The sequence below is a fragment of the Bolinopsis microptera genome, chromosome 10 (assembly GCF_026151205.1).
Source record: "Bolinopsis microptera isolate Bmic1 chromosome 10, MBARI_Bmic_1.0, whole genome shotgun sequence".
Classification (NCBI taxonomy): Eukaryota; Metazoa; Ctenophora; class Tentaculata; order Lobata; family Bolinopsidae; genus Bolinopsis; species Bolinopsis microptera.
The window spans coordinates 14,355,412-14,366,940 of record NC_087081.1 but is presented as its reverse complement, the minus strand read 5'-3'; the positions used below and the strand labels follow the sequence as shown (position 1 = coordinate 14,366,940).

Below are 11,529 nucleotides of genomic sequence, written 5' to 3'. Positions count from 1 at the left end.
TACAGTATACTGTATTCATAATCATGGTATCATATAACTGATGTATCAAGATAGGTTGTGGGTTTGGCAAACTTGTTCATGTCACACTGACTGAAATGTAACATTGAGTCATAATAATATCATAGATGTAATACTTTAGTTATGTCATGTATCTCATGTTGTCCTGTATTAACTATAAAAACCTAAAAACAGCTGACAACTATAGAGATTCCCAGTTGAGGAACTGTTTAATGTTTCTCTTTGAGTAATACTACGTGTAGGTCTTCACTCAAAGAAACAGCTTGCAGTGATTTAATAGAATCAGTAAAAACACGTACCAAATATTATGTGTAATATATATATATGTAATATGTATGATCAAGATGTCAAACAAAACGTGTATAATTGTACACTGTTACACTGAAACACGTACATTTACAGTTACATCTACATTTACACTATTGCACCAGTGCAACTCCTTCATAATTAACATAATAATAATAATATGTACTAGTATTATGTAAAATATATGTATACACACGCATGACAAATATCTACTCTGCTCTTCAACATATACCATACAAATTCTTCTCGCGGCTGAATGTCAAACTTTTAACGTCTTTGTAATCCAACACACTTGTACAGTTGTACATGACAAGGGTTTGTTTAATACTGTTTAACACTAAGATGTTGATAATATTTACATTATAATTTGCGTTTATTCAGGAATTTTGCCAGCACAATGTGTTAGATACAATTACAACGCTAGATGACTGTTATAGTCCAGGTTACTATACACCAGGCACACACATGTTCAATGTTTGTGGTATTATATAGCTACACACATGTACAATGTTTGTGGTATTATATAGCTACGATCAGCTGAATTCCTTGTCAGTCAGGAGGAAGTGAATGAGGATAGAACGTAAGAAAAGTGGGTGCGATTCTGAAACGGAAGAACAGAGTATAACTTTATTTAACTGAATGAGGATAGAACGTAAGAAAAGTGGGTGTGATTCTGTAACAGAGTATAACTTTACAACTGAATGAGGATAGAACGTAAGAAAAGTGGGTGTGATTCTGAAACAGAGTATAACTTTACAACTGAATGAGGATAGAACGTAAGAAAAGTGGGTGTGATTCTGAAACAGAGTATAACTTTATAACTGAATGAGGATAGAACGTAAGAAAAGTGGGTGTGATTCTGAAACAGAGTATAACTTTACAACTGAATGAGGATCGAACGTAAGAAAAGTGGGTGTGATTCTGAAACAGAGTATAACTTTACAACTGAATGAGGATAGAACGTAAGAAAAGTGGTGTGATTCTGAAACAGAGTATAACTTTACAACTGAATGAGGATAGAACGTAAGAAAAGTGGGTGTGATTCTGAAACAGAGTATAACTTTATAAAGTATAACTTTACAACTGGAGCATGAAGGCAGGTATTCCAAATATTAATTCTTTTATTTCTTTCGAAAACTACGCATCAGAATTCAGATCCTTTTCAATGACTAAGAAAACTTGCAAAAAATCTATTGCATCAAGCTAAAAGTTTCAGTTAAATTGTTTAATAGTTCAACAAAACAGTTAATTAATTAATTACTGAATTTAATGACTCACCCTCTTCGCTAGTAAACTTTATATCTCTGAAGGAACCACTGTCCACCTTATATTCGAGCCTGAAAGTCATTGAGTAACAACCTAAGCATAATGTCATAAGTTTTTATTTAGAAGTATAATACCAAGTCATTTGTTACAACAGTGCAGCGGTTATATTATATATTTGTTATACAGTGGATTTGTTACAACAGTGCAGCGGTTATATTATATATTTGTTATACAGTGGATTTGTTACAACAGTGCAGCGGTTATATTATATATTTGTTATACAGTGGATTTGTTACAACAGTGCAGCGGTTATATTATATATTTGTTATACAGTGGATTTGTTACAACAGTGCAGCGGTTATATTATATATTTGTTATACAGTGGATTTGTTACAACAGTGCAGCGGTTATATTATATATTTGTTATACAGTGGATTTGTTACAACAGTGCAGCGGTTATATTATATATTTGTTATACAGTGGATTTGTTACAACAGTGCAGCGGTTATATTATATATTTGTTATACAGTGGATTTGTTACAACAGTGCAGCGGTTATATTATATATTTGTTATACAGTGGATTTGTTATAACAGTGCAGCGGTTATATTATATATTTGTTATACAGTGGATTTGTTACAACAGTGCAGCGGTTATATTATATATTTGTTATACAGTGGATTTGTTATAAAGTTACAACAGTGCAGCGGTTATATTATATATTTGTTATACAGTGGATTTGTTACAACAGTGCAGCGGTTATATTATATATTTGTTATACAGTGGATTTGTTACAACAGTGCAGCGGTTATATTATATATTTGTTATACAGTGGATTTGTTACAACAGTGCAGCGGTTATATTATATATTTGTTATACAGTGGATTTGTTACAACAGTGCAGCGGTTATATTATATATTTGTTATACAGTGGATTTGTTATAACAGTGCAGCGGTTATATTATATATTTGTTATACAGTGGATTTGTTACAACAGTGCAGCGGTTATATTATATATTTGTTATACAGTGGATTTGTTATAACAGTGCAGCGGTTATATTATATATTTGTTATACAGTGGATTTGTTACAACAGTGCAGCGGTTATATTATATATTTGTTATACAGTGGATTTGTTATAACAGTGCAGCGGTTATATTATATATTTGTTATACAGTGGATTATCATGTGACATGTCTGCTGTGTTGCGCTCGTCACTGTTGAAAAAATGGTGCACAAAAGCTATGAAATGTGCTGCGTGTAACAGTTACCACGGCAACAGTAACTGTTACAGGAAATGTAAAGAAAAGAAAATAAACATCAAACATGTCTTTATCATTTGTATTTGCTTTAACACGTCTACGTTTTTGAACCTTTCATTCTTTACAATTCCTTTTCAGAGTGACTCGTTATATCTTTAGTGTGATATGTATTATAAATAATTAATTATTACAATTTTATATTATATTGAGTGGGTCAGCTTGCTTGTTTAAAGTTCTTTGTTGTTTTTCAGCCTTTGTGTTTTAACTTGAGTCGTCTGAGCTTGTTTGAACATTTTTTCGTTAAAGTTTTAGCTTTTGTATCAAATTTATAATTGTCTGATATTATTCAGCGGCCTAATACAGTTATAAGTTTATTCGAGAGGCAGAACGTTGTGGTAAAGATTTTTTTGGTGTTGAAACTAACTCTCCTGGTATCGTCCACCAAATTAAAATATTTTAAAAGAGAAATCACGTCGATACTGTAGGTCTATATTTATAAATTATCAGTTAAAAAGTGATAAATTATTGATGATAATGTCAGAATTGGAAAAATAACATCCTGGTGAGGCCAAGGGGACCATTTACAAAATTCTTTATTTTTTAAACGACATTAACGGTTTCTGAAGAAATAATGATACGTGATGATTGAATTTTAAAACTTCGATGATAGAATTGATAACAATGGATGCCATACCGCATTGGTAAACTTTCCTCTTAAACCTATATCAATTTGAATTTTATGAGAAACATAATTTGATCAAACCACCACGAAGTCGCCAGGGGTACTCTCCACTCACCATTTTCGTACGTCATATTTGTGTCTTTTGTAGGTTTTTATATTTTTCTATGATTGATGTAAATTTGTAAGGCGTTAGTGCCAAGTTTACTTCTGGTGAACTCTCCAAAGAAACAACAATAGTTAACCTGTGATTTGTCGATGACCAGGAATCTAAAAATCCGTGAGTAGTTTGACTAAACCGAAAAATTGTTATTTATATATAATATATTTTGATCAAATTACAAAACAAACTCTGGTAATGTACTTCTTGGTTGAATGTCAGAATTTGAGAATTTGGTTTTTATGTGTACTAAGATTCTTCACAAACTCTGGCTAATCATACATGATTTAAATCTGGCGAGGAGAGTGGAAACCATGATATTATAATTTTTACCAAGCAAATTATTTGGGATTCAAAACAAGCTGAGAATAACTCACGTGTTCTTAAACTCGATGGGTAAGACCTGACCATGATGTACAAACTGATACTGTCGGCGCAGCTGCAGACATATCTCTATCTTCTTACTGAAACATTATTGTAATTAATGGTAATTCATCATAATATTTAATACTATGATTATTTCAAATTAAATATTTTAAACATATTATTATAATTCACAATTTCACATACGTAATATAGTAATATAATATAACTATCATTAAACCGTTTTTACAATGTCTTTTTAAATATCATATTATTAAATATTTAAATTATTATGACCCTTTATATTTTAAATAATATTATGGCAATTCTACTTCCTCAGGTTTTCCCACCACACTGTCTAATCAATTTGCTTGTTAGTATGGGAAACGTGGCTAGCAAATACCGCTGAACAACAAATTTAAAAAATATGTTTAACATTCTTATCATTCCTTTGATCTAATTTGACAACGAGTTCACAAACAGGAACTTAAAGTTTAAAACTTCCAAAAACATCCCTCACTTAGTCTGCTTTCTGGTCGAGTGATTTTAAGGGGCACACAAAGTTTTAACTTTTTGTTGTGTTCCACTATTCCTTTTACAGGTTTACTGTGTACAGCAAGTCATGGCACCTGACCCACTAACATTCCTTCTAAGTTGTATGTATACCAATAATTAAGTTGAACTCTACTAGGCACGTGTCTACGATTTAGAAGATAACTATGCATGATCAGCGCGATTCTCAGACCTCGATTAGAGAACGCCAAATAACAAGTACTCGCTGGTAACAGGTGTTTGGTATTCAGACATGTAATCTAGCAATAAGAGTATGTACTTAGCTTTAGTTAGTGCTCTCTCATACTTGTTCTTCCTGAGCCTACAATAACATAAGTACAATCCTTCAGTTGTTTTGGTGAGTGCAGTTTTTTGGCTTCTGATATTTTATACTCGTCAATAAAATGATACCTACCCTAATTAAAACGTATTTTCATCTCAACGTATTTTCATCTCAGTTTGAGACAAGAGTATGATCCCCCCCCCCCCCCCCCCCCCCCCCCCCCGTGATGGTATGTACCATTTAAGAGATAGTTTTCTATCCTAAAATTGTTTCCAAAACAACACATCTGCGTCCTTGATACAGGTATGTTTGAATTGCGTAACGTATTACATCACGTATTGTGTACTTATTGTCGTATATTTAACAACACTTAAGAATTAGACCTATCTCCACGTAGATACATTTTGTTAGTTAAAACCTTGATTCACAATAAATTGTGGCAGCATTAGTGGCTGTGACGTACTATAAGTACCTATTATCATTTATAAAAAATTGATAGACTCATACAAGAGTCAGGGACATCTAATTATCTAATAGCCACTTAGCTTGATTTCACAACGGCTGTTAACCACTGCACCTGGTCGGTTAACATTCTTTTCATGGCCCAAAGGGCGAAACAATAGCTACTACAATTTCGTGTAATCATCTAGCCTAACAAAGAGAAACGGAGGAAACAAGGTAACGAGTAGAGATATTTTATATGCTACACGTTTATACTTTATATCAGTCGTTTGCTGCGAGTTTCTTGTTTCTGTATATAAGAATTACATTTTGTTGTGAGGGTTAATTCTGTCCCTTTTAGCGGTCCCTCCAATCATTGTGTGTATACTTGCCTAGGTTCACATGACTGGTAGTAAATATTCTCTCTGACACAGTTGATGAAAGCAAAGGTATTTGGTCGACTAAAGTTCTAATTAATTGTGATGAGCTGTATTGTGTACTGATTCAGTGCACCTTCCTGAAATATCATACACTGTGTAAGGTGTAGGATACCTTCAACACTAAATATAGTTACTTACCACAAATTACGTTAACCGTGGCACACCCAGTACAATTAATTTTCAAACAGATCTTCTATAGTTCTATGCTGGAAAAGAGCCGCTTGCACCTGCCTCCTATCATTAGATCGCTTAATCTAGAAACGAGATATCCCTGGATTTCATACGCTCATTCGAAGTTTATTCACGTGGTTGATCGTTGATTTACATTGCGTACCCAGTGCATTGCTATAGATTACAGTGCATGCTAGCCTGTACTTTACGATTTTAGCTGATCACTGTATGAACGGGAGATTAAAACCCTCCCCCTCACAACTTGTTCTGACATTCTTAACATACCGAAATAAATACTTTCTGTTGATCTGCAGAATCCAGATCGGTAGTAGACTGTAAGGCTTGGGTGTACGCCGCACATGTCCCTCTTCTAACTTCATGTTCAGTGTTCACACTTAACGCTTTCTTCATCGAAATAGGACATCGAGTAGCTACAACAACAATTCCAGGAAACATGATACACGCATCACGGTAACACAGCTACGCTCACGGGAATGCAAGTTCGATAGAACTTCCACTGTTGACTCAACACATTTCCATCCTGTTTGCTATCTCGTGCGTTTTCAATTTGTGCCCAAACAATGAAGTCACGTGATCCACTACAATGACGTAACGTGATCCACTGCAATGACGTCACGGATTACACAGGATTACACAGGATTAAAATTAAATTATAGATCCATTATCATGGACCGTCATAATTGTTTACAGAAGTTAATGAAAACAATCATCTTTGCTTGAAGTCAGGGCCAGGGTTATCCTTGAGTCTTAATTATGACTAATTCGCGAGGTTCTCACCAAATTGATAGTAAAATTGTTTAAGTTTCGTGCATTTGAATTACGCTGACGCGTATCTTCGGTGAAGCTATTTCGCTCTTCGGAGCAGCGAAGGAAAAAAGTGCACACACAGTTGACAGCATAGGAGCGCCTTTCTTGAAATTGAGTATACTGTGGGGTGTTTGGTTGAATATCAAGTGAGCGGTGGCAGTGAATATGGAGGCTCTGGTGATTTTGAGGAATTACAGTTGAGTAAGGAGACAAAATTTCCATGAGATGATCTTTGAGATTTGTTTCATTGATATTGCTGGAGTCGGTGATTTCATTGCTTATTTCAATGATTGGCATTTGAGAAAGATTTTTGACTAATTTCGACCTCTGTTTTGAATACAAGTCACATATGTAAAGAACATGCGACTCATCTTCGATGGTCTCAACGCCCATACTTGATTGGCACCAACCACATAGTCTTTGTTCACGGGGTGTGTTGGAGTATCTGCCTCTTTCAATATGGAGATCATGTGCGCTGATTCTAAGTTTTGTGGTACTGTAACGACGAGAAAAGCCTTTGCATAAGTATAAGTAGGGCTCTCGGTTGAAGGTGTGTTTGATTGAGTGATAGAATGAGAGTTTAGAAGAAGTAGATTTTTGATATTGCCAACATTTTTTGAATTGATTGGTTAGAGCTTCGATGATTTTAGGAATTCTATACTTTTTGCTGCATAGTGGTTTGATGGATTGACTAAAATTTGACTGATTTGTGAGGGAGTCTTTTAATAATTTGTGATCACTTACAGGGTTGGGCGCGGCTTTGTTAGCTGCATTTGTATTGAGAATTCGGTGCGCAGTTACGTGATCTAGTTTGTAAATTTCATCTAGTTCAAGGAGTGGTTTTATGTATCGATACCAAGGTAAGTTTAGTGATTTTTGTTCTTTTACGGCTGCAGTGACAAACGAATTCGACTTTGATTTTGTATTTAGCCTTTTGAAGTAATTTAACGTTAAGCGAATTGATTGATAAATCAAAGGAATTCTTCCTGTTTCTCCCCAAACACCTACATTTGATGCTTTACGATGGACTCCCAATGCCCATTTTAGGAATGAAATATGCACTCTTTCTTGCAGAGAGGCGCTGATTTTTTTAAGTAAGTTAGTAGCGGTTGCTTCTGTCGAGTTAATCGTTTTGCAAAGAGATTTATTGATCGTACTAGTGGGTGTCCATATCGGAGCACCATATAATAGAATGGGCTTGATGAGAGAGTCGAACAGTGTAAGGAGTGCTTTAAAAGATAACTTTGAACGCATGACAACCCTTTTCAGGCCAAAAAATGCACGCATTGCTTTGGTTTTAAGGTTTTGTTGAGCGATCTGTACTTGACCCGATTGATGAAGTTCAAATCCAAGGTAACAATAACTGTCAACAATTTCAAGATTAGATCCGTTGAGTGTAAATTTGATGTTTTGTATGTCCTGTTTTAACGTTTTCTTACCAAAGATGACTGCTTGAGTTTTGAGTTCATTGATTTCAATGCCCCACTCCTTACAAAAATTACCGAGAATATTAAGTTGCTTTTGAGTGGTTTCCTGGTCGAGTGAAAGGAGTATAAGGTCATCCGCCCACAGTAGGTGGCTAACAGTCAAATTTGAAAGTACGGGGCAATTTGGAAAATCTAGGAGGCAGGACATATCACTGAGAAAAACTTTAAAAAGATCAGGTGAGAGTGGGTGACCTTGTTCTGTACCTTTACGTATCTGGAAGCGTTTACTGAGGTGACCAGATAATTTTATGTAAGCGTACGAGTTTGAGTACATATTTTTGAGGACATTGTAGAAGTTTCCAGTTATGCCATTTTTTGCGAGTTTGAGGAAAAGGGCTTGACGGCAGACTGAGTCGAATGCTTTTTTAAAATCAACAAATACTGCATATACAGGTTTCCCCAAAAGTTTATATTTTGAAGCTATAGTTTTCATGGTTAGTATGTGATCGTATGTTTGAGCTTTCTTTGTGAAGCCTAGTTGGTTAGGTGGATCAGGGCAGTTTTCAGAGCGGAAGCGAATGAGTCGTTCTAAGAGAATAGTTGAAAATAGTTTTCCTATGACACTGCTGACAGCAACTGCACGGTAGTTGTCAGGATCTGATTTATTACCCTTTTTATGAAGTGGAGATATAATGCTGACGTTCCAGGGATAAATTCCTTGTGAGAAGCAGGCGTTGAAGAGGTTCAACATAATCAATTTATGATTGGTGTCCAGAGATTTTATAATTTCGTTATTAATCATGTCGAGTGAGGAAGCTTTACCATTTTTTAGGGATTTTATACTAGAGTCAAGTTCTGTTTTGGTGATTAAGGAGTTGAGTGACTCAGGATGAGTTGCACCTTGATTTATCAAGTCAGCTTGATCAATCATAGAAACTTTTTTATTTTCATTTATTGTTTTGTGGTTATCGGAATATAGGTTACCAAAAAAAGTCTCGAATCTATTCATATCATGACTGTCAAAATTTAAAGTTTCCTTTTTCTGATTTTTTAGTTTTTTGAAAGATTGCCAGTTGAGAATTTTCCCCCCCTCTATGTCCTCATTCATACGTGCGAAGAATTCGTTTTTGGCAGAGTTCTTCAAACGCTTATAGCTACCCTTGACAAGATAATAGTTTTCACGTATAAGGTTGTTTGACGGGAATTTTGAGGTTGCATCTGTAGCTTTACGAAATTCTCTTTTACCTAATCTCGTTTTCCAGTTAAACCAAGGTTTGTTTGAGGTGTGAGATTTTTTGGGTGGTTTGGTTTGTTTGAAACACTTCGAGGCCATGTCGCGAAGGTGTTCTGAAAGTCGTTTGTTAATGTCTTTGAGTTCAGTTTCATAATTACGGTCATTGTCTGCTAAAATATTTTGATTGGTGAGTAAGTCGATGTTCGATTGAAGTTCATGGATTAAGGTCAATGATAGATTTTCTGACTGAGCTTCGAAAAAGTCGTCTTTGTTCTCTTCGTTGATAATGTATCTGGTTGGCGCTGTCTGATAAGTGTCCTGTAATGGGGCGCATTTGTTGATCGCGAATCTATTGCATTGTAATTCAGTACTGAGGGGCTTATGATCAGAATGCTCGGTGAATGTCAAGATTTTGAAGTAGTTGATTCTGATCTTTGTGGAGTTGGTCACTGCAATGTAATCAATAACGCTGCACCCATTTTTTTGGATACTTGTGAAGTTTCCTACAAGATCTCCTAGGGTACGGCCATTCAGAATAGTGAGTTGGTTATGTTTGACTAGGTTAAGAAAGTGTGTACCGTAAGTATTTGTGATAGAGTCTAGTGAGTTTCGGGGGAGAAAGTTGTCAGGCTCATAATCGTCTGGTAAGGGAACAACGTTGGTTGAGTCTTCTCTTATCATACCCGTTTTTTGTCCTATACGAGAGTTAAAGTCCCCACACAATATGACTTCGCCCTCCTCCCGAAGTTCGTTCACAACGTCTTCAATGTTTTTTAGAGCATCTTTGCCATTGTCAGTCGGGTTTGAGGCTGATGAATTAAATGGTCTAATGTAAACGTTAACTATAAATGTATCTTCTGATAGGTTAAAGAAATCCTTGTCTAGTCGACAAACTAGGTAGTCTGAACACTCTGTATTCTTGATAAACTCAATCCCTTCAATAAGCTCATTTTTAATGAGGATACCGACACCTCCTGATTTACCGTCTTTCCTTATGTTGCAGATTGATCGATATCCTACCAAGTGAACCTCTCTCCTAATTTCCTGAAGACAGGCTATGTCATGATCTTTGATAACATTTTGAAATGATTCTATTTCAAATTTGCTCCCATCTACTGATGAAGGCGATTGGATATTCCAAGAAAGTATTTTTATGCTATTTTTATTAATTGAAACCTGTGTATTTTTTTGTGTGTTTCTAGTCATGGTATAATGTGTATAAATGAGAATCTATGTCAGTGTAATCACATTCGACTAAGAGGAGAAGGTTCCAATCCCCCTGTAGAACGGACTTTCTTTGGCTTGTTGAGAAGCAGTCTTGTCATTTCATGGATGCTGTGACGGAAGTTTCCTAGAATGACCTCTTTGCCTCTTGTTGAAAGGTGGACTCCATCGTTCGTGTGATATTCTCCTATCAGATGATCATCATGCATGAAGTTTGCGTTGGGGTTATAATACAAAGACCGCTCTTTGAAGGGTTTGCGTTCGTTTTTATTAGTTACGGTCACAAATTCCCAAATTGCATCCCTTATCTCCCCAATCCTTGCGTTCGCTTCATTGTCAGATGTCATTAGCGGCATTGAGAAGAATAACTTTGTACCTATCAGGGATTCCTCTACGAATAGTGAAAATTGAAATATGTTGTCGAGACTTACCCTTAGGTCGAAGTTTTGGTTGGCATCATTGACTCCTAGGTGAACATAGATGAAATCAGGTTGTGTTCTTAATAATTCGTCTTTGACATGTTGGTCTTTAAGTCCACCTGTGTCCCGCTTGTTGATTAGGGTCAATTCATGGTTCTTTCCGAGAGCATTCTTGGTGTCCATACCCTGGACATGTCTTAGGATTGAGTCTGAGATGAGGGTCGTCTTGAACACTTTTGAGGGTGTGGTGGATCCTGAAGTTTGACGAGTGGTGAAGTCGGAGTTCTGAGTCCTGGTGAAATTGAGGTTCTGAGTTCTGGTAAAGTTGGAGTTCTGAGCTTGAGTAGAGATCTGAGCTCGAGAGGCCGAGGAAGTCATGCTGAATCCATTGTTTCTTCGGGACAGCAGGTTGTTTTCTCTACTGTGAGTTCTTTGATCTCGAAAGGGTGAGGGAGGTTG

General features: G+C 35.9%; 2 protein-coding genes across 3 annotated transcripts in view; one reads left to right on the top strand and one right to left on the bottom strand.

The window, feature by feature from the left end:
* LOC134821691 (unconventional myosin-Ie-like) overlaps window positions 1–11,529 on the bottom strand; it is a 122,871-nt gene that overhangs the window by 2,376 nt on the left and 108,966 nt on the right. Inside the window, exons 6-7 of one of the 2 annotated variants that reach the window (XM_063832402.1) lie at window positions 4,066–4,152; window positions 1,603–1,661 (exon numbers count right to left, since the gene is read on the bottom strand). In XM_063832402.1, coding sequence (XP_063688472.1) covers window positions 1,603–1,661; window positions 4,066–4,152 — 146 coding nt within the window. The remainder of the gene's footprint in view (window positions 1–1,602; window positions 1,662–4,065; window positions 4,153–11,529) is intronic. The other variant, XM_063832403.1, reaches the window with a different exon arrangement.
* Window positions 1–11,529, top strand: part of LOC134821690 (tetraspanin-6-like) — an 87,354-nt gene that overhangs the window by 2,325 nt on the left and 73,500 nt on the right. The window lies entirely within an intron of this gene.